Raw genomic sequence first — 23,371 nt, 5'->3', positions numbered from 1 at the left:
GAGGGAGCTGGCTTGAAGATAATGCCGCATCGATCGCACTGTGGACCGGTGGTTGTAGAACACTGTTTTGGGCCTGATGCACGTGCTGGCCCTGTGGACCGGCAGGAAATTTCTGTGGACCGGCACTGGTCCATAAACCGGTGGTTGAAGAACACTGGTCTAAGGAAGATTGATACAATATTTTTTTCCTTTTCAAGTTTTATTAATTGATACAATTTCCTGTGTTTCCTGAGCGAGATGATTCTTGCGAAAAAATCCCCCCTCCTTTTTACTAAATCGCAAAAGGAACGCTATGAGCATTGGGAACAGCGCAGAGTATTCAGTGCGGCTCCCTGCGCTAATAACCACTTTCACGGTTTAGTAATAAGGGGGGGTTGAAATTTCTTTAAAAAAATAAATAAATAAAAGTATCAACATGAGCTCTTGAACTAGAAAAGCTCATGGGTACAGAAAAGCACCTGGTTTGAGTTAATGCATCCTGTCGGGAAAATATGAGAAATGTTATATTCTATGAACTAAAATAGAGGGCAGCCTCTTGCAGGTAGTCAAAGTTGCATGGCCAAAAGCAGGAAATACCCTAGGACAGAGGCTGATGGCTAGAGAAAGAAAGGTGATCACAGGGGCTAAAATCATCTTTAACTGTAAGACTTACAGCAATGAAGGGGCTCCATTTAAAGCAGGGGTGTCAAAGTCCCTCCTCGAGGGCCGCAATCCAGTCGGGTTTTCAGGATTTCCCCAATGAATATGCATGAGATCTATTACCATACTATGAAAGCACCGCATGCCAATAGATCTCGTGCATATTCATTGGGGAAATCCTGAAAACCCGACTGGATTGCGGCCCTCCAGGAGGGGCTTTGACACCCCCGAGTTAAAGGCTAAAAGAAATGAGGATCTCTCTATACTTTGCTAGGTTTGTATGTTGGCATCTTGCTTTTTCTTGACCCATTTAATGACCGATTTTCTTTTGTTAAATGTATGCGTGTGCACCTAAAATTGAGTTGTAGGAATCATAATTAAGGAAGAGACAATTAAAAATGTCCACCCCCCAAGTGTGTGTGTGTGTATATATATATATACACACACACACACACAGTATATGTTATTTTGTTCCCATTTTTGAGAGGCCCTTACACTAGTGCTGAAATGAAAAAAAAGACAAGACAAAATAATCAATTTTTTAAAAAATCCACTTAGTGAAAAAGACAACCAAATTATCTTTAATCAAATTTTCAGCCAAGCCTCACTAGATATATACATGGCTGAAATTATTTCTCAGCCTAGCTGGTCAAAATATGTTTGGTTAGAATTAAGACTGAAATTACTGTACCATGGCTAAATTTACTGCTGAAAATCAGCCCTAACTGGCTAAGGGGGAAGTTAGAAGCCATGTTAGGGCCTTAAGTCATGCTAATCAACTTTTAACGTTACTTTAAAACTCTAAGGCAGCTCTATTTAGTAATGAGATGAAGAATATGCAAATGCATGTAAAACAGCTCATTACTATGTAACAACTATAACGTGACTTGCAGTGAACACCAGGTGCACAATGCATCGCTTTATAGCCATAAATCACAGCTGGGAGCATTGGGCCTTAAAGCTGCTGAGCTTAAAGCCAGATAAGACTAACGCAAGAGCAACTTTATTCCCTTCATACAGACTCGGCAAAGTGACACTAGACACAGCATTTCCGCAAATTATGAACCACACCAGAAGAGGTGACACTGTACTAGATTTAATTCTAAGAATGCAGAGCTTGACAGCTCCTTAATGGGGGCCCATAATGTCGTCAAATTCAATGTTCACATTCAAAAATGTAAACTTTACAAAGGAGGACCTTACAACAACTTGACAAGGCGTACTCCCACTGGGTATACACATGTAAGCATGGTGATCCAGAACACATGCTATGTCCCAGTCAGTTGCACTTTTAAGGAGAGGGCTTTTTTTCCTTTGGCAGCAAGCGAGCTCCTTCAATGTTAGAGAATACAGCCAACCTCAAAACAGAGAAGATTCAAAAGAATGACAATATCTCCTCTAGTTTAGCCTCTAAAAGAGAGTCATAGAAAGACAGACAGATACAACCTACCTGTCAAATGATCTTTTCTACTTGTCTTTGTATGCAAATCTGTGTTAGAATGCCTACAAATGAAAAATCTATTGAGAAAGAAATTAAAAGATACAGGTAGGAGGGCAGCGTAACACCTATTCACATTCACTATTTTAGAGGCTCAGAGTAAATGTATACACATACATTTTTGAAACATAAATGTATGCACCTACTTTCCATCCAGGACCTCCAAATGCCTCAATTTAATATAGGCAAAAAATGTGCACTGTCAGGTAACTGAAGATTCACCAGTATAGATTCAGCAAATCCAACCACTTTACTCTATATTATATTATACATGCACATATCCCAACTAAGTCTTTGAAAATTTACTCAAATATAAAATTCTATCAGTCAGGTCACCAACAAACCTCAGGAGCCTTTTGTAAAAGAAATAAAAACCAACAACTTTTTTTTTAATTAGATAAAATCTGTGCTTTGAAGAACGCATCATCTCTGTTAAAATTAACCTATTATTCCCATTAGGAATATCATCAATCATGCTGAAAAGGTATATTTGGCTAGCTCTCTGACAGAGGGAAATGGTATATGCAGCTGGTAAATGGAATGGTATGGGCCACAGGACCAGTGAGTTAAGTAGCATGCAGGAGAGATCAGCTATACATAGAAAGAAATGTGTTTGAGCTGGATGTTGTGCATGGGCGTGAAAGGGAGTGGATAAGTGGTTAGAGCTAGACTGCAATACAAGGGTATCTGTAAAGGCATGGGCTGGATATGGATGCCCAGGTACATGGGATATGTGCGAGTGAGAAGTGAGAATGGGCGAGAGAGCAACTGTATGGGGAGTAAGCTGCAGTGTAGAACAAAGATATTCATGGATAGTCCTCAAGAGCTGGAAAAGGTTCAGATTTTTGTGATGTTTCTAATGAATATGCACGACATAGATTTGCATCCATACCACCTCCGCTGAATGCACATCTATTTTTTTTTTTTAAATAGAAAAAAGAACATAAGAACATAAGAACATAAGAAGTTGCCTCCGCTGAGGCAGACCAGAGGTCCATCTCGCCCAGCGGTCCGCTCCCGAGGCGGCCCATCAGGCCCATTGCCTGAGCAATGGTCCAGGCCTATCCCTATAACCTACCGCTACTCTTATCTGTACCCTTCAATTCCTTTATCCTCTAGGAACCTATCCAAACCTTCTTTGAATCCTTGTAACGTGCTCCGGCCTATCACAGCCTCCGGAAGAAAGAAAGAAAGAAATAAGGTTAAATAATCAAAAGTTTACGCGAGCGGGAAGGCAAAGAGAAAAAAGTTTCAACAGCCGTTGAAAAACGCGTCTTCTTAGCTCCGCGGAAACTAAGAAACTGAGGGACCGCGCGCCTCTGTCGGGCGGGAAGGCACTCGCGCGTGCGCGGTGCGGCCGAGCTAGAACTTTCTAAAGTTCTTAGAGTGCAATCACTCTAAAATTGTCCGTACCGGGGCTCCGTCGGTGCCGTCACCCATCAGTCAAGAATATGCTGCCTGCTTGTCCTGGGATAATAGGAATATCCTGAAAACCTAAATCATTTCTGGACAGAAAGAAAACAGTGCAGATGTTAAGACCCTTGCCTTATGAGTGGGTGCAATGCACATGTACATGAATAGGTGTGAGTCCATGCACAATCTCTGTATAGTTGTGAGTATGCACTGGGTATGTGCATGTGTAGGTATAATGAGTGGGGTCTATGTCCATAGTATACTCTTCTTCATGGTCTGTGCCTCCCTTTTCCCCAAATCTCTTCCTTAGCAACTATCCCTTTCTCACCCCTGTTTTTTCCTGTCCAGCTTTCCTTTACTCTTCTGCTGGTATGGCCTGTATCACTATTTGCTGGCCAGGAATTGGGAACCCCCACTAGCATTTTTGATGCTCATGCAGGAAATGCCAATAGGTAGACAGGCATAGCCTTAATAAAAACATACCTCATAAGAGGAAAAAAAGAAGGAATGAAAACCACTGAAAAGATGGAGGAAGTGACGTCACCTCACTGAATGGCAGCTGAATGGAGTTCCATCGAGGCTGGAGAGATTTGAAAACAAACTCACATGTTATGCATAACTTTGCCTGGTGTGTGTTCTCAGAATTGCCATACACCATGTCAGGTTGGAGAAATATCAGTATGTGACGGAGGCAGGCGATAAGCGGAAGCCAAAGATGGTGGTACATCTGCCGAGAGAAAGAAATTGGCACAACCACCCTCCCAATTTGACGAGCATTCAAGACGACTCAGAAGATGTTACTAAAAAGGAGGTAATTGCACACTTAAAATGTAAAATCTGAAACAGCAGGAGTTCACCAGGATGGTCAAGCTGTGCTATCCACTAGAGTGGAGGCTGGAGGACTGAGTATGCATGCAGTCACAGTGCAGAAGCACGTGTCTGCTGAAACTTGGGAAGGACCCCTCTTCCTGTGGGTCATATAGATGTATCTTGCTATTAAACACAGATGCTAAAATTATAGCCAAGGTCTTGGCCAATAGATTGGGGAGGGAGTTGTTGGTGCTTGTCCGTGTTGATCAATCAGGATTTGTTGTGGGAGATAGATCAGGAGAGCTGTTGCATTTGCCTTGGGGAACCCAGCAAGCCTATGACAAAGTGGTCTAATTTAAAGGGGAATTCGGATAGACTCCTTGGAACACAGAATTACGCTATTTGTGGCTGATTATTCTGTGTCCTGGGATTCATTATTGTCACTCTCAATCATTCTAGATGTTTTACAAGTTTTTAACAGGGTGACAAATTTTAAGGTCAACGTGGAAAAGTCTGAGCTTTTGGGAATTACTATTTCATGGGCAAAGGAACTCCGCTTGAAACAAGCTTTCCCTTTCAAAATTAGCTCCAGCTGATATTAGATATTTAGGGATTCAACTTCTTAGAGATCTAAAGCGCGTTTGTATGGTGTGAAATACCCAAAACATTATACAACAGCTTAAAGGAGACCTGAGTAGACAGAAGGGGCTTTGGCATTTGTGGTGGGATAAAGTAGCAACTGTAAAATTTACTGCCCTATCTTTTGTTCTTATTCCAGAGTCTTTAAGATTTGAGTATCAAAGGGAGTATTAATGCAGTTACATAGGGAATTTAACTGAGCTGCTGAAAAATTACCACCATTGTGTTGGCTTTATTTGCTGTTATGTATACAAAACCTTTAATACAAATTTAATAATTTTTTTTTAAAAAACTGGAAAGATAACAAAGCTATTACATATGAAAGCCAAATTTGTGTCTGATCAAACGGAGAATTTAATCCAGAAAAACTGTAGAGAAAAAAAAGTTTAATTTAAACATTAAACAGAGAGAAGATTTTTGAGAACTAATTATTGAAACCGGGGAAGTAAAAAAGGATTAGTTTGCAGAATTGATCAAACTCTTTATGACTAAGATAATAGAGGTTCTTAACAATGCCCCCCCCCCAAAAAAAAAAAGATTGCACCGCCAAATTATCAGAGAAAGCTTGGCAGGATAAATGAGCCAAAGCCCAAACGGCTCCTATGCTCCAATTAATAATTGAAAACAGTTGTAAATTGATAATGAGAAGGTATGAGAAATTTTAAAGGTTAGCAAAAATTGGGAATGGTGGTTCTGACTTGAAGGCAGTCGGGGCAGATCGAAAGCTACATACAGTATATATATGTGATAAGACACCTTAGAGGTGAAACAAATAATTTACAACATTATACACGGGTAGAAGTAATGTCATTCTTTTAGGAATGCTGATTTAAGAGAGAAATTAATTACATTTATGCTGGGTTCAGCTGGACTAATGAGAAGAGCCAAAGGAATAACTCGACATTGCTGAAGGCAGAAGACCGACCAGCGAAGAGGTGGGATATGTGGAAACCATTTGTAGTCTTACAAAAGAGGACAGATAGATTAGTAAAACTCCCGCCTAGTAGCAAGATGCAAGATGCTGAATTTCTACGATATATACAGACTAAATATAAAACAACCCCAGATAATTACAACAGGACATTGGAGTGTATTCTTGGTACAGTCCACTGTCCCTGCTCAGTTGGACTACTGTAATTCTGTCTATTCCTGGGTAGTTTAGACCGGCTGTAGCTGATACAAAACACAGCGGCTAAACTTATTTTTGGAAAGAGGAAATATGATCATGTATCCCCCATTATTAAGAAAACTAAACTGGTTACCAGTTCGCTACAGGATACATGTGTTATCTTTAAATTCCTCTGTGGAATATTTGACCCTGTCATTCAAGGACTACAACAATATATAAACTATCATATCCTTCTTTTAGAGGATTTAAATGTACTGGGAGGCTGAGCAAATCTATGGCTTTCAAATTGGTTGACATTTGGAATGGGCTTCCCGATTCCACCAGACTGATAGGCCAGTTTTTACAATTCCGGAAAACTCTAAAAACCGTAGCAATAACTTTACCCTAATCTTTTTACTCTTTTAATTTTTAAACTAATTTTATATGTTCAGAAAGGAAATAAAAACTATACTCTTCAAGAAATCCCTTAATAAAGCTTAATACCATGATAAAGCTTAACCCCTCTCTTACCATCCCCTCCCTAACCCCAGATCCTACTTTTCCCTCTCTTGGAAACCTTCTCTGATCTAACGTTGTAACCCTTCTTCCATAACTCTTTTTGTAATCCGCTTTGAACCGAAAGGTAACGGCGGAATAGAAATCTGTAATGTAATGTAATGTAATATTTTAACTTTAATTTCCATGTTGTTTTTGAACCCATAAAATGAATGTACTGAATGATAGATGAAACATCTTATCAACTTAACTTTAGATGATCGGTACACCGATAGTTGATAAGATGTTTCATCTATCATTCAGTACATTCATTTTTTGAACGTTACAACAGTGCAGCGTTTTTATAGTTTAAGGAGGTTTTTTGAGCCAGTGAGGTGAACGCCTTACCACCGCTATTCCACCATTGTGGAGGTGGGAGGGCCCTTGTCTGAGGCTTTTTCCTCCATTGATAACTAACATTTAACCTGCACTCTGTCTTTATTATACCATCAGACATTTTACATCTAACCTTTGTAGAAGTGTTTTTCTACTACATTTGGTTTTCTACAATATCTGAGTCTTTGTGGCTATTCTAAAAGTGATACAGAGAGAAAACTGGTCAAAGCTTCTGTGGGGCCACAGGATCAGAGTGTTAAAGGGGAATCTAGTGAAACAAGAAACAGACAGAAAATAGAAATAGGGAAAGGGGAGGGCAGAAGAGGGAAGCTCCCCACATTATTTGCATCTGTTGGGGAGTCCCAAACCAGAGTCATCCTTTCTAGGAGAAATCTGAAAAACCGACAGCTGAGGTGACTCATGAATAGTTTTGATAAAGTGAACAGACATGATTCATTTAGGAGTTAATATTCAAGAGAGTTGAACCAGACAGGAAAAGCTCATGCCTGGTTAAGCCCCACCGAGCTGGCCGGCTGCCAGGATTCAGCTGCGCTTAGCCAGGTAGTGTCAAATGAAGGATGGCTCTAACCAGCTAAATTAGGAGCTATCCGGGGACGGAGTTTTGAGCAGAAATGCTACTTAGCATTGATATTCAAGTCCACTGACTGGTTAAGTATGCTAACTGCATCCACTAAGTTAACTGCGCACTGGTCTGCCCCAGCACTGAATATCCAGGGTTAATTCAGCTTGTGGCTGTAAATGGCCTTACAAGCTGATTACTGCTACATCGGGCCTTTTTAATAGAACTTTGGCCGTTGATAGCTGCTCTGCAGATTCATACTCATCATTAAAAACAGAACTGAAAGGGTGCCCTTGGAATACCCATCTTCAGAAAGGTAACCCAGAAAATACAGACCAGTAAAACTAACCTCTGTTCCAGCAAATACTGAAAATAAAATCTGCCTGGAACAAACTGCTCGACCCGGTACGTCAAAGCTCTGTCTCTGACAATATTCAAATCCAGACTCAACGCCCACTTTTTTGAAGCTACTTTCAATTCAAATCTCCAACCAACCTTCTAGCGCCAATATCGGTCTTATAATTTCCCCCACCTGAGCACTGTATTGATGCACCTTCCTGTTCAGTTTGTCTGTCTTCACTAGATTTTAAGCCCTTTCGAGTAGGGACGGTCTCTTCTGTGTTTTGATGTAGTCGTAGAAGCTATCTGAACGCTCTGTGACATCCCTGAGTTCTTGATGACATCATAATGCAGCTGTATGTGGTTCCCCCACCTGAGCACTGTGTAGTGATGCACCTTCTTGTCCAGTTTGTCTGGCTTGACTAAATTATAAGCTCTTTTGAGCAGGGGCAGTCTCTTCTGTGTTTGGCGTACAGCGCCGCGTATGTCTAGTGGTGATATAGAAATGATAAGAAGCAGTAGTAGAATGGGGTGAGAGAGAATCAACGTGGCTTCTGTAAAGGGACATCAATTCTTGCTAATCTGTTAGGAGCTCTTCGGGCTGACAATGCGCACTTGGTTGAGGAGGATTTTCCAAAAGCTTTTGAAAATGTTTCTCACTCAAAACCGTTAATGAAACCTTTCTTAAAACTAGCTACGCTCTCCGCTCTTACCACAACCTCTGGCAACGCGTTCCAGAGCTTAACTATTCTCTGAGTGAAAAAATATTTCCTCCTATTGGTTTTAAAAGTATTTCCCTGTAACTTCATTGAGTGTCCCCTAGTCTTTGTCATTTTTGATGGAGTGAAAAATCGATCCACTTGTACCTGTTCTACTCCACTCAGGATCTTGTAGACTTCAATCCTATCTCCCCTCAGTCATCTCTTGTCCAAGCTGAAGAGCCCTAACCGTTTCAGTCTTTCCTCATTCAAGAGGAGTTCCATAGTTCCATCCCCTTTATCATCTTGGTTGCTCTTCTTTGAACCTTTTCTAATGCCATTATATTTTTCTTGAGATAAGGAGACCAGAATTGAATGCAATACTCCAGGTGAGGTTGCATCATGGAGCGATACAGAGTCATTATAACATTCTTAGTCTTTTTAACCATACTTTTTTTAATTGATAATTTTCTATATTACATATTTCAAATGAAATACAGTAATGAAGTCATAGTCCACATTATTGAGAGGAGACATCATGAATCGTTCATTCAAATATATCAACTTTAGGAAATTAGACCCTAACATCCTTCTTCTGCTTCCTTATTTATTTCATAATGCCCTATATCAGTGGTCCCAAACTCACAGCCCGGGGGCCACATGTGGCCCACCAAGTACTATTTTGAGGCCCTCAGTATGTTTATCATAATCACAAAAGTAAAATAAAACAGTTTCTTGATCATATGTCTCTTTAGTTATAAATTACAATATTATTATTGAGACTTAGCCAAAAGGAAAGATTTATAAAACTATAAAGAGTTTTACTTTATGCAAAATTCTCTTTTTTTTTTTTTAATAAGACATTAACTATTTTTTCTGAGGCCCTCCAAGTACCTACAAATCCAATATGTGGCCCTGCAAAAGGTTTGAGTCCTATATCATCTTCCCCTCTACAGAAATTTCTTTTTCAATCAGAAATCTCTCCAGCTGAGAAGAATCAAAGTAAATATATTTATTGGACTCTAATGTCACAGCACATTTACATGGAAATTGAAGAAAACAATTCCCGAGTAAAGATATCACCCTATCTTTTGATTTAAGAAATTCCTCCCAACGTAATTGTGTGGTTCTAGCCACATTCGGAAATATCCGGATAGGCTGACCACAAAATTGAGTATCTTTCTTTTGGAAATATTTGTTTTTTTAAGATTAACAATCTTTACCTGTTCAGTTGAGGTGGTCACCAAGTGGGTAGCTCTAGTCGAAATATCCTCCTAAGAAGATTCAAGGAAATCAGACCATCCCTTTTTTTTTTTTTTTTTTATAATTCCTAGCATCTTGTTAGCATTTATGGCCGCCACCACCACCACACATTGGGTGGAAGGTTTCATCGTATTGTCCACAACAACACCCAGATCCTTTTCTTGGGCGCTAACCTCCAAGGTGGACCCTAGCATCTGATAACCGTGATTTGGTTTCAAGATAAATGCTCATTGAACTGTCAACATTTTGCACATTTCAACTAGTGTCTTCATAAAAGATCTAGAAAAGGGAGCAAATTACTAAAATGACAAGTTTGCAGAGGAAAAACATTATTCCGAATCATCAAAACCCAAGCCAGTGGTAAAGAGTTGTGAAGAGATCTCACAAAGCTAAATCAGGAACCAGATGAGTTACAATAAAATGAATAAAATAAATTTAATTTACGCCGATTAAATGGAGCTGTTGATCTGCTGTGAGGCTGTCCTGTGATAGGGTATATTGGGAATTTGATTGCTATTTGCCTTTAAAGGCAGTATAACAAATCATTAATAAACTTGAAACTGGATGTGTTTCTGTTAATATCGATTTGATTGATATGAATAGTCAGTGTTTTTAGGTCTATTTTATGTTTATTAAAAACTTTATATACCGCTTAATAGCCAAAAAAGATCTAAGCAGTTTACAATACATATTTCAAAACAATTAGAAAAACGAACTCCATTCCAAAATAAAAAAGATAAGAAAAAGAAAAAGGGTTTTTAAAAAAAATAAAATTCATAAAATCCTGTGACAATTAAAATATCACAAATAAAAATGAATTGGATTAATACAAACTGAAAATTTTCTTAATAAATCATTAACTACATAAATACTGTTAAGATATATTTTTTGATATTCTATTGTTCTGGCATTTGTGGTATTTCTATGCTTTCGAGTAATCCCACTTCGAATCTGATTGATAGAGGTGAGCTTATAAGTCTCATATTAAATTAAATTAATTATACAAGGGATCCCAGTCATCTCCAACATCTTAACAGGCCTCAGGAAAGAGATCAGTTCTCAGTGTGGAGTAGTGGTCAAATTGGCTAACAGAAAGTTCAGATTACAGACAAAACAAAAACCTCATTTCACTTCATAGTGTGTCCATATCTTCAATACTGTGAACGCAGAGCACTTAGCAGATGAAAAGAGTAGACAACACGGATGAAACTGTGCTTGATGGACCTTTGGTCTGACTTAGTAAGGGAGTTCCTATGTTCTTATGTATGAAAGATCTGTCACATGTACTTTGAAGTCATGTTGGCTCGAAACCCGAGACAATCCTACACGGGTTACAGAGATCCTGCTCTAACCCTGTTTGTCAAGTATGTTGCAAAATAAAAGTGTTCAGGATGGTCCTGTGGTCCAGGCCGCACCACTGAGCTGCAATATGTGGAATGTGAATTCAAATCCCTTACCTGTCAGGGCTTGTTGGACATGGGTAGAACTCTAGATGGGGCACTGAAGCCCAAGGAATTTCCTGCTACAATGGCAATGTAAGGTCAGAAGGATACACCTCAAGGGATGCACCCACTTCACTTCTCCTGGCAGCTTGGGCCCTTGAAAACTGTCTGTGCTTGATATTTGGGAAGGGGGTTATGGTTTGTAGATGGCGGGAAAAAAAGTGATCTCATTACCAATTTACCTGCAATAAGACAACACAAGAGAAAGCTCACTTGAGTAAAAACTATTTGTTCATTTTTCTGTGTTTCCTTTTATTGGATTTTAAGGACTTGGTCCAGATTTAAATTTGTTTACTCTCTTTTTTTTTATCTTTTGTTTTTTATTTGAATGAAGGTATATATTTGATTGACGTTAAAATTTGGCTTTTCTGTACAAGATTCTCTCTTGGCTTGGTTGTATTTCAAATTTCATAAATAAAATTTTTTTTAAAAAACTGTTCAACAAGACAGGAACATTTGTTTTTCCACCCCCATTCTCCCTCCTAACTAGCTTATCTGAGCCTCTTAAATACATCTACATAGTAGTGAGCATAAAACACAGAAGAAGATGGAGGAAGATAGAGGATCTCCTACTCCAAAATACATCAACCCATTTCCTTAAGTCTACAAATACTCCAATCCTTTACTCTGTTTAGTATTCCCCAAAGCCTACCCAAGAGCATTGTGCAAAATGTGAGATTTACGTACAGCTCAGCAGTCTCCACAGCTTCAGGAGAGAGGTGACCTGAGTCCTCCGGTGCAGAGGCTGGCCTACAGTGTAGCATAGCCGGTTCGCACAATGTCTGGGACTTTGGTCTCTTGCAAGCTAGCATCTGCCTCCTGGCCCACGGTCTCACTCTGCTGGGCTGGCACAAGCTCCACCTCTCCCCAGAACCAAAGGGGTCTCCACAAAGGTGCCGTTGGCTGATACGTTTGTAATTTCCATGCAGTCCACTGGCACTCTTGCTGTGTACAAAGTCCAGGGGTAGGAGGTGAGAGGAGCTGCGGCGCAGACATCGGGGAGCCCGCAAGAAGTGCTTCAAAGCAAAGGTGGACAGTATGGGAGGCTCTACCCCTCCTGCAGGTCCTGGCGATTCCGGGAATGTTTCCAAAGGCCGGTCCTCGCCAGAAGTCATTGCCTCCTCAGAATCAGATACAGATACCTCACTCCAGCTTCCTGCATCCTCCTGAGCACGGTTCCTGTCCCTTATCTGGCACCCCTGTTCTGAGTTATTATTGGGTGCTGGAGTAAGCAAGGTGGCCATTTCCCCACCTTTATCCTCCTCTTCCTCACTCATTTGGATTAAACTGGCCAGCAGCACAGATGGTCCCACAAGATGGCTGTCAATGGTCCACATCCTGCCTCCTCTCTTTTTCTGTACTGCAAACCTAGGGTTCAAGCAGGGCGTAACTGTACTAGAACGCCGTCTGTACCCGCCGTTCTTGCTCCGGCTGCAAGACAAGCCTAAGCACAGGGGAAGTCCCTGCAGCTGGGCACTGGAACGGCGTCTCTGTGACAGCGAGGCCGATGGCATCCCGATACTGGAACGCCGTCTTGCCTTTCCTGTAGGCACTGCTACACTAGTGCGCCTCTGTCGGCAAAACCCGTGGGTGCTTGGACTCAAGGAGGCCACTTTCCTCTTGAAGTGTCTTTTGAAGAATGTTTCCATGGCGGGGAGAGGGGGGTAGAGCCAGCAGGAAGAGAAATGTCAATGCAGTGGCTGTTAACGTAGAAATCATGAAATTAATATTGTGTCCTGGAAATCTCTAACAAAGCTTCTGCCGCAAGTACGAGAGGCAGAAATACCAATACGGTGTATCGAAGAGCAGGAGACAAAAATCATACCGCTGCTAAGAGTTTCGAAGTTTTATTCCAGTACTAGCCAGGTTATAATTCTCATTAGACCAGTACATCTTAAATACCTCAACAATTTATTAAAGCTATGGACAGAAACAGAGTGCGATACCCTAAACCAGGAAGGCGCAAACACAAACATACAATATTTTCCTAAAACCAATATTCATTAAAATTAAAAACAACATTAAAACTTATGTTCAGTTAAACCAGGGGTCTCAAAGTCCCTCCTTGAGGGCGGCAATCCAGTCGGGTTTTCAGGATTTCCCCCATGACTATGCATGAGATCTATGTGCACGCACTGCTTTCAATGCATATTCATTGGGGAAATCCTGAAAACCCGACTGGATTGCAGTCCTCGAGGCGGGACTTTGAGATCCCTGATTTAAACCAAAAACTCACAGAAAAGCGAAAAAGAAAACAGAAAAAGGAAAGATATGGCAAGGTGAAAAAAAGTACAAACCCCCCCCCCCCCCCCCCGAGTACCAAAGCATATAAAGAAAGCCAAATATGTTTAACTTAAAAAAGCACAGTGATTGGGATCCGCAAGTCCCCCCCCCCCTCACACACACACAAATTTCACCGCCAGAATTTTTGCCCCCATACATTCACTGTTGGACTAAATTTTTTTTTTTTTTTTAATTCAATTTTTCTATACCGTTCTCCCAGGGGAGCTCAGACGGTTTACATGCATTCATTCAGGTACCTGTAAGGTCATAATCATTACTGACCCAGCACTGACTTAAGGCCAGAATGAAATTTTATTTTTCATATCTTGAGGGAGGGGGGTATTTGCCTCCTATCACGATGACATTTTTTCATATCTTGGGGGCATGGAGGGGGGGGGCACTGCCTCCGTTACAATGAAATATTATTTTTCATATCATGGGGAGTGTGGGTGATTTGGGGGGCATTGCCCCCCCCGTCCCCAGGACCGGGAGGGATGTACTGGTAATGCTGCAATGGGGAGGGCAGGGAGGAGAATCGGATTCATCATGGACGGTTCATTGCGCCGAAACGGCCGCAATGAAAACGTCCTAGACCCTCTGCCATTTTTTTTTTATGATTTTGTTACTTGATTTTAGACTTTTTGATGAAAAATTAAATTTCATTGTGGCCTTTTGAATGGGTAAAAAAAAAAAAAAATACTGCAATACAGCAAAAGATCTGAAATGCACGCAATGAAAAAAAAAAGCTGGATATCCATAAAAATTTACTTGAGTGGCATATTCAAATGAGCAAGGCCTACAAAAATGGTCATGATGATAACGCTTAATGATTGCGATATTGCAATTTAATACTGCGGTGAATGTTGGGGGCAAAAGCTCCGGGGGGGGGGGGAGGGGGTGAAATGTGTGAGGGGCAAAAATTCCGGAGGGCAAAATGTGGGGGGGGTGAAACTTCCTACATCCCACAATGACAAGCCAACATATACAAACACAAGGCTAAATTGACTAATCGAAGCCCTCTTTTACAAAGGTGCGCTAAGCGTTTTAGCGTGGATTTTGCGCGCCCTGAATCAATGTGTGTTAACGCATCCATAGGATAATATGCATAGGTTAGCGTTTAGCATGCGTTAATCTTTAGCAGAGCGCGCCTTTGTAAAAGAGGGGGAAAAACTATTACAGCTAATCAGAATTAAAAAAAAAAGCAATAGACAAGCAAATGGACTCAGAATACCACTCTTAAATAATGCCGGTCTTGCAACCACCAGAAAGTCTCCACAAAAAATAATTTTATTAGGATTTATATACCACCTTTTGGAGAAAAAAAGTCACCCAAGCCAAGTGTGCGGCCAGAATAAGTTGAACATTTGCAATGGAAAATTCCAGAAGTAAAAATGCTCAAATAATAGTACATAGTATGCTAAATATTTAGACAGTCAATACATGAGGGAAGAAACCAGCATAGGGTGAAAGCAAAGGTGGAAGACAAGAGAGAGAAACAGGAGTTAGAAAATAAGCAGACTCATTTATTTATTTATTCAATTTTCTAAACCCTTCTCCCAAGGGAGCTCAGAACGGTTTACATGAATTTATTCAGGTACTCAAGCATTTTGCCTTGTCTGTCCCGGTGGGCTCACAATCTATCTATCTAATGTACCTGGGGCAATGGGGGTTACAAAATATGTAACTGTATACGCTCCTGCCCCGTGCAGATTACTCATCCAAAATGGCTGCCGTAAGTTCCCGTAGTCTCTCGAGACTACGACGGGAGCTCACGGCAGCCATTTTGTATGAATGATCTGCATGGGGCAGGAGCGTAAGGAAGATCGCTCCTGCCCCGAAAGACCGCTAGACCTTCAGGTAAGGTCTGGGAGGTGGAGGCGATTCCGGTTTTAGGAAATCGCGAGTCCTAAAACCGCGAATCGGGAGGGGGGGAAGTGCACTCTAAAGGACAGGCGCACACTCTCCCAACCCCAAGGATCACCTTCAGAAGAACACATAAGAACACATCAAAAGCTACACTGGCTGCCCCTGGAAGCACGAGTTTTGTTTAAATTTTTCTGTCTTTGTTTTAAATCAATATTTGGCCTGGCACCTACGTACCTGGTTTCTCAATTTAATTTGGACAGTTCTATTAGATCTACACGTAGAATTCATATGTTCACCTATCCAACAATAAAGGCCTGCCGCTGCAAAAGATTCATGGACAGAACTCTCGCTTTCCAGGCAGGTAAATGGAACGATTGGCTGGGTAACATTATTACGCATTCCTCATCCTACTTTAGTTTTAGAAAATCAGTAAAAACAACGATTTGTAACCTAGAATTTTTATAGTTTTTCACTTCTGCTATTCCGCAAGCATGTATTCGACGACTTTGTATGGTGACCATTTCTCTGGATTGTCCAGCACTTCTTGGTGTAAACCACCTCGAACTATTATGACTTTGGCGGTATCTAAATTATTATTATTACCCGCCACAGTAGTCACTCTGTGGATTGCATCCATTTAAAGAGCAACAATAAAAGTGGCAGAAACGTCCCTACCATCCTGACGAGTGTGCAGGTCCGTTACTCAGTGCTGAAAACAACACGTGTGGAGTGTGTTCAAGGAAACAGTCCATAGAATATACAGATTAATCAAAGGCCATTTTTCTGGTAGGTGTTTCTCCTTCTTACGGATGTTACTGTCCTTGCCGTTTCTCTCTCTGAACCCATCAGAGTGCTCAGGAAAGTCACACTAGAAGTCAGCAAAGTTTTTTTTAGGGGGGGGTAAAAAGCGAATAAAATAAGAGCCCGATGCAGTACCCTAAGGAGCTCCCCAAATACATTCCCTATATCTCCAGTGCACCCCCATAATTCACTACCCAGTCAGACAGTACCCAGTAAAGCTGTCCCTTAAATGCATTCACCATACCACCAATGCATTTCCAGTAAGAAAGCAGGGTCCACCCCTCTAAAAAAAATTTGCTGTACCCCCATTACTCAAAACCCAGTCAAACAGCACCCCACCACATTCAATGCATTTTCATAAAACTCAATACTTGCCCAGACTATGCCCCCCCCCTTGCCCTGTATAGCACTTCCCGCTGCAATGAGGACTGGGGCTCCCCTAGTGAGTGAGGAAGGGCCTTCGCAAGTAATTAAAGGTTAAAAAGCAAAATGTGGAAAGCAAGGTATTTAGTTCACAAATCTCTGTGAGGAGATTAGCAGCGACTCCCGAGTATGTCCAGGTAATGAGGAGCAGGAAAGGTCATTCTCAGTTGAACCAAGCACAGGTCAGGCCTCTTTTTCAGACCCTGCTGAGGAAACTCACGGAGGGAGTTTGAGAAGATGAAAGAAAGAGTGGCAACTCTCTAATGAAGGATACATCAGAAGCGCCATGCTGAGCTGAAACAGCTTGGCAGCTTAGACAAGATGGAAAATGATCTTCCACACGGAGCAACAGAAGGTGATGCCCCATGGCACTGGTTTCAAGCGGGCTAGGCCATACGAACGCTGGCACAGAAAACGGATCTCAGCTTCAATTTCAGCTCCTACCACCCAGAAAGGGCGATTTTATATCAGGCTGCCTGGATTGAGAGGGCAAGAAGGTGTCTATTTATAATTTATTTTATAAGAGCATATAGGTGTCTATGCGTCTTTAGAAAATTCCAGAAATCGTGTTTATAAGAAAGCTGCAGATATTTCAGCTTGCTTGAGAACAGGTGGAAATTTTTGTATGTAGGTCGTAACTTTGCCCTTGCTCATTCTGAATTCTCCTTACACCAAAAAAACAGAAGGTTTAGTATGCAATATATAGGTTCATAGACAACCCCACGAAAGACAAAGGCGCGCGCCGACAACTGAGCGCAAGACGGAGGCGCGCGCCGAAGAAAATGACAGTTTTTAGGGGATCCGACAGGGGGTTTTGTTGGGGAGCCCCCCCCAGTTTACTTAATAGAGATCGCGCCGGCATTGTGGGGGGTTGTAACCGTCCACATTTTCCTGTAAACTGAACTTTTTCCCTAAAAACAGGGAAAAAGTGAAGTTTTCAGTAAAATGTGGGGGGTTACAACCCCCCCAAACCCCCCACAACGCGGCGCGATCTCTATTAAGTAAAGTGGGGGGTTCCCCCCCCACACACCCCCCATCGGAGCCCTAAAAACAGTCATTTTCGGCGGCGCACGCCCCCACGCTGCGCTCAATTGTCTGGGCGCGCCTTTGTCCCGGCGCGTTTTTGATCCGACACCCAATATATGATATATTTTTTTCATGTGCTTTGATTGAGGAACACAGAGCCAAAGGAGGTTTTTTTTAAAAAAAAAACAGCACAGGAACTGGACAAGGGTTGAAGGTACATGTTTGATATTTATCCTAGATAAATGACTGCTCGTGAATCAACAGGAGATAAGCCGAGTGCGTGGCACAGTGGTTGACACCCCGAGGTTGTGGGTTCAAACCCCTCATTGCCCCAGGCATACTAGATAGGAGTCTGAGCCCACCGGGACAGAAGAGAAATATGATACATCAGCCAAATGTGGGATATAAATGGCATATAAATAATTAAAAGATAAATAAATAAAATATAACAGTGGTCCCATTTTATGGCATACAATGCTAATGATGTCATAATGCTAAAACGTGATGTTATAGACGTTGCCAGGACGTCTATGTGGCACCTAAAAGGCAATTATATAAAGGATGCTTAACTATATAGGCACGGCTTAAATTCGCTGGACGCCGCCGAGCGCAATTATCTATTATGCGTCTATGCATAATAGAATTTCTCATAAGAACATAAGAATTGCCGCTGCTGGGTCAGACCAGTGGTCCATCGTGCCCAGCAGTCCGCTCACGCGGCGGCCCTCTGGTCTAAGACCAGCACCCTAACCGAGACTAGCCCTACCAGCGCACGTTCTGGTTCAGCAGGAACTAGTCTAACTTTGTCTTGAATCCCTGGAGAGTGTTTTCCCCTATAACAGCCTCTGGAAGAGCATTCCAGTTTTCCAACACTCTCTGGATGAAGAAGAACTTCCTTACATTTGTACGGAATCTATCCCCTTTTAGCTTTAGAGAGTGCCCTCTCGTTCTCCCTACCTTGGAGAGGGTGAACAACCTGTCTTTATCTACTTTGTCTTGAATCCCTGGAGGGTGTTTTCCCTTATAACAGCCTCCGGAAGAACATTCCAGCTTTCTACCACTCTCTGGGTGAAGAAGAACTTCCTTACGTTTGTACGGAATCTATCCCCTTTCAACTTTAGAGAGTGCCCTCTCGTTCTCCCTACCTTGGAGAGGGTGAACAACCTGTCCTTATCTACTAAGTCTATCCCCTTGAATGTTTCGATCATGTCCCCTCTCAATCTCCTCTGTTTGAGGGAGAAGAGGCCCAGTTTCTCTAATCTTTCGCTGTATGGCAACTCCTCCAGCCCCTTAACCATCTTAGTCACTCTTCTCTGGACCCTTTCAAATAGTACCATGTCCTTCTTCATGTACGGCGACCAGTGCTGGACGCAATACTCCAGGTGAGGGCGCACCATGGCCCGGTACAGCGGCATGATAACCTTCTCCGATCTGTTCGTGATCCCCTTCTTTATCATTCCTAGCATTCTGTTTGCCCTTTTTGCTCCAGGACATCTAAACGATGCCTAACCTTTAGGCGTCCCTAGAATTTGCCCCAAAGTGTACGTTACACAGAAGATGTGCGCTTCGGAATGAAATCAAACTCAGAAAAGAAAGGAAAATCTTAAGAAGTTTGGTTGCTTTAACCTGGTAACTGATTTATCTAGAAAATGTTCTTGCTTATACCACTGCTGTCTAACTCATCCTGCAGAGACAAGAGAAGGTGGGTTACTTCCAGTCCTGGTGACCCTTTGCGCAGACCGATAGTCATCAGGAGGTGAGATTTACTGAAAATAAAGGTCCATGAATCTGTAAAATGCCACAACACGTATAACTGACAGTGTCGCCACAACCATCAAGACCTAAGCTTATTAAAAATCTGATTGAACGCCACCGACTGCCGGGGAAGAGACACAGGCCAAGATTCAGAGGGGACAGGCACCATCTAATTGAAAACATCAAATTACAGAAACCTTCAGTGGCGTTATCTGTTCGGGCAACACTTACTGCCTCTTTTACAAAGCCACGCTAGCGGTGGCCCCGAAGCCCTTTAAATCTCGATGGGCTTCGGGGCCGCTAGTGCGGCTTTGTAGAAGCGGCCGTTAGTCCTCCGTTTGAACACGATTCCCTCCGTTAGGTTTAGCGGCTGCATACCATGACAGGCGCTGCTCCTAGATAGGCCCAAGCCCTGCCGGCGTTTTTTCAGCCCCAGAATTTTGGATGCACCACCGATAAGGGCTTTTCACAGTGGATCCTCTGTTTTCTATTCCTGCGTCCATTCACTTTGCACTCAGTCGCACAGGCACGCAATTTTACTCTACCAGATAAAGGACTTCGAAACATCTGTCCCTAGCGGTTTGAAATTAAGTACCGTACACAAAATGTGCTCAACACCGCAGGCACAGCTGCTCTCTGGACGCGGGGGTTGCTTTTGTTCTTATCTGGAAATTGCACTTTTCCATCCCTTCAAGACTTCGGCTTCCTGCTGGCAACATAAGGCTAAATAATGCCAATGAATTTGCTGTAGAGTAATACAATAACACTCAAGAGAGAAAAATGGGCAAACGTCTGACAGAAAGCACCGTTATACTACTTGCACTACACATCAATTCAAGCCCCAGGAAGCGACAGGTCTCCTTTATGCGCGATTAAGGCTCGGACTCCTTTTAAGGCCAGACGGTAGCTGACGAATTTGAGGGCCGAGATGCACAAGTGCTCCCCCGTGCTCTCTGTAACATTTCCTACAGGAAGATTGCTAGGGAGGGGCTGCACTGAAGCCTAAGGGTTGCCAGGTTGTCCTTGTGAATAAATAAAAGCCAGCGGTTTTACTTTGGGGCCGGCACTGGTGCCCCGGGCTCAGAACACAGAACTGGGAATTTGAGACCCGGCTCTCGGTGCCCCCCCCCCTCCCCCAACTCTCTCGCCGATGCTAAAGCAGGGCCAGCACAAGCCGACAGCAATGGATCTTATGCAGGACTGTGGCATAGCCGTCCAGCTCAAACCGCTGTTTAATAGTTAAAAGGGAACTTTTATTCCATCAGCGGATACAGAATGACAATGGCCAGAAAGGACATAGCTAAAGTATCAGCTAACAAAGTGGAAAAAGATAGCACCCAGCTCATTCAATGCCAGAGAGGAAAGGGCTGAAGACATGGACGGCTGGCACTGTTTTTAAACATCCAAAACATCAGATCATTGGCATCTCATTTATATATTTATTGCCAATTTTATAGGCCTTTCTTCCCCTCTGGCTATGGAGTGCTGAAAACTACCATAAAAAAAGTAATAATGAATCAATAAAAACAATCATACATTAGTAATGGAAAACACCTACACGTGAAACGTGTATATATTAACCTTTTATGAGCAATCCATTTTCACCGGAGAGGGGAAGGGAAGGAACGCAGCTGCTCCCAGTCCATGGAAGAAAAAGCATTTCCTTACATCACTCCGGAGCCCATCACCTCTTAGGGCTCCTTTTACAAAGGCGCGTTAGGCGGTAGTTTTTCGGCTAGTGTGCACTAAAAATGCTAGTGCACCTTCTTAAAAGGAGCCCTTAACGTCATCCTATGCCCTCTCATTCCAGAGCTTCCTTTCAAATGAAAGAGACTCGACTCGTGCGCATTTACGCCAGGTAGGTATTTAAAAGTCTCTCAAGAAAAAACTAAAGAGTAATAGAAAAATCCCAAAAATTAATCTACAAAATATTACTCGCCAGAGATGGGCTACACCCCCCCCCCCCCCCGATAATCATTTCACAACAAAGTGGAGAAAAAGCCTCAAAAATTTTCAGCGCAGCAATAAACCACTTCAATACTGTTTTAAGATCCAAAGCTGCTTGTTTACTATCACTGGCAAAAAAACTCCACCACCACAGAAATGTGATTATCAAAAGGGTAATATACCCATCACTGTGCACAGGAAAAGCAAAACCAAAAAAAGTTTTACTTAGCTTGGGACCATGGTCTGTAACGCCGTGCTGTGTTGATAGAGAATGTCTGGCCAGACTGTCGATGGAAATGCCACGGCACCGGTCAGATGTACAGTCCAGAATCCACGCCCAATCCTCCAACAAGTGCCTTGTTTCGCCTCTCAAAGGCTTCCTCAGGGAATTTATCAGCTGGAAAACTTCGGTCCTCTTCCGTGCACACAGGCACAAGAAACGCCCGTTGCTAAAAAGAGCTGCAAGATCCGACTTCCGGTGGCACTTCCAGGTTACGACGTCATCACAGCAGCCAAAAAAAAAAACCTACTGCCATTCGTCCACACAACTGCCCATTCATTCAAATTTCAAACTGCCACTCATCCGAAAAATGCCACCCACTCCACCCGCTGATTAAGGCCATATAGTGTCCAAAAAGAAAATCCAGCACTGGTACAAAAGCCTCTTCACATTGCCCCTCCGTAGGGTAACAGGAATGTGTTCCAACACAAAAATCATCAAAATTGTGCCGTTCTTTGGCACAATGGCGGGTCAGGATATCAACGTCTTTTCTGTGACCAATATTGGACCGATGTTCAAATAACCGAGTCTTGAAACATCTGGCAGTGTGACCAATGTAAGTTAACCTGCAAGGGCACGTCATCCCATACACTCCTCTTGTTTCACATGTTGTCAAAGAGCGCAGAGCGCAATTTCACCGCTCTTCTGCCTGGGACGTGTGCAGCTGTGCCCTCTTGCATAACATCACAAGCTGCACATTTTCCACAACGAAATGTCTCTATCATATCTCCCCTCTCTCCCCCTTTCTTTCAAAGTATATATATTGCGATCTTTACGTCTGTCCCCATGTGTCTTATGATGAAGACCACACACCATTTTAGTAGCCTTCTTCTGGACCGACTCCATCCTGTTTATATCTTTTTGAAGGTCCGGCCTCCAGAGTTGTACACAATATTCTAAATGAGGTCTCACCATAGTCTTATACAGGGGCATCAACGTCTCCCTTTTTCCTACTGGCCATACCTCTCCCTATGCACCCTAGCATCCTTCTAGCTTTCGCTGTCGACTTTTCAACCTGTTTGGCCATCTTTAGATCATCACATACTATCCCACCCAAGTCCCGCTTCCCTTTGGCGCACAAAAGCTTTTCACCCCTAAACCGTACCGTTCCCTGGGATTTTTGTAGCCCAAATGCACGACCTTGCATTTCCTAGCATTAAATATTAGCTGCCAAATTTCAGACCATTCTTTAAGCTTTTCCAGGTCCTTCCTCACGTTATTCACACCATCAGGGTATCGTCCGCAAAGAGGCAAATTTTACCTGACAGCCCTTCAGCAATATCAAATGAAAGATTTGCCTCATGTCCATTTATGCCACATAGGTATTTAAACGTCTCTATTATATCCCCTCTCTCCCAACTTTCCTCCAAGTATATATATACTGAGATGTTTAAGTCTGTGCCCGTATATCTTATGATGAAGACACTTACCATTTTAGCAGCCTTCCTCTGGACCGACTCCATCCTGTTTATATCTTTTTGGAAGTCCGATCTCAAGAATTGTACGCAATGTTCTAAATGAGCGAGCATTTCCCACTAACACTAAATCTCTTCCTCCAGCAACGTCTTTGACTCTTAAGTGATCTTTATACCACTGATCCTAAAATGTCC

General features: G+C 42.3%; 1 protein-coding gene across 8 annotated transcripts in view; it reads right to left on the bottom strand.

Moving 5' to 3' along the window:
* The window catches only part of DGKZ (diacylglycerol kinase zeta), a 182,915-nt gene that overhangs the window by 102,599 nt on the left and 56,945 nt on the right, over window positions 1–23,371 (bottom strand). For 3 of the 8 annotated variants that reach the window (XM_033928411.1, XM_033928409.1, XM_033928410.1), the window contains exon 2: window positions 12,068–13,080. The exons of 4 other annotated variants lie outside the window; for them this stretch is intronic. In XM_033928411.1, the coding sequence (XP_033784302.1) occupies window positions 12,068–13,029 (962 nt within the window). In that variant the 5' untranslated portion in view covers window positions 13,030–13,080. Of the gene's footprint in view, window positions 1–2,089; window positions 2,111–12,067; window positions 13,081–23,371 lie in introns of those variants that run through there. One more of the 8 variants, XM_033928415.1, reaches the window with a different exon arrangement.

This window comes from Geotrypetes seraphini, chromosome 19 (assembly GCF_902459505.1).
Source record: "Geotrypetes seraphini chromosome 19, aGeoSer1.1, whole genome shotgun sequence".
NCBI classification, from domain to species: Eukaryota; Metazoa; Chordata; class Amphibia; order Gymnophiona; family Dermophiidae; genus Geotrypetes; species Geotrypetes seraphini.
This window is presented reverse-complemented; position numbering and strand designations above follow the sequence as displayed.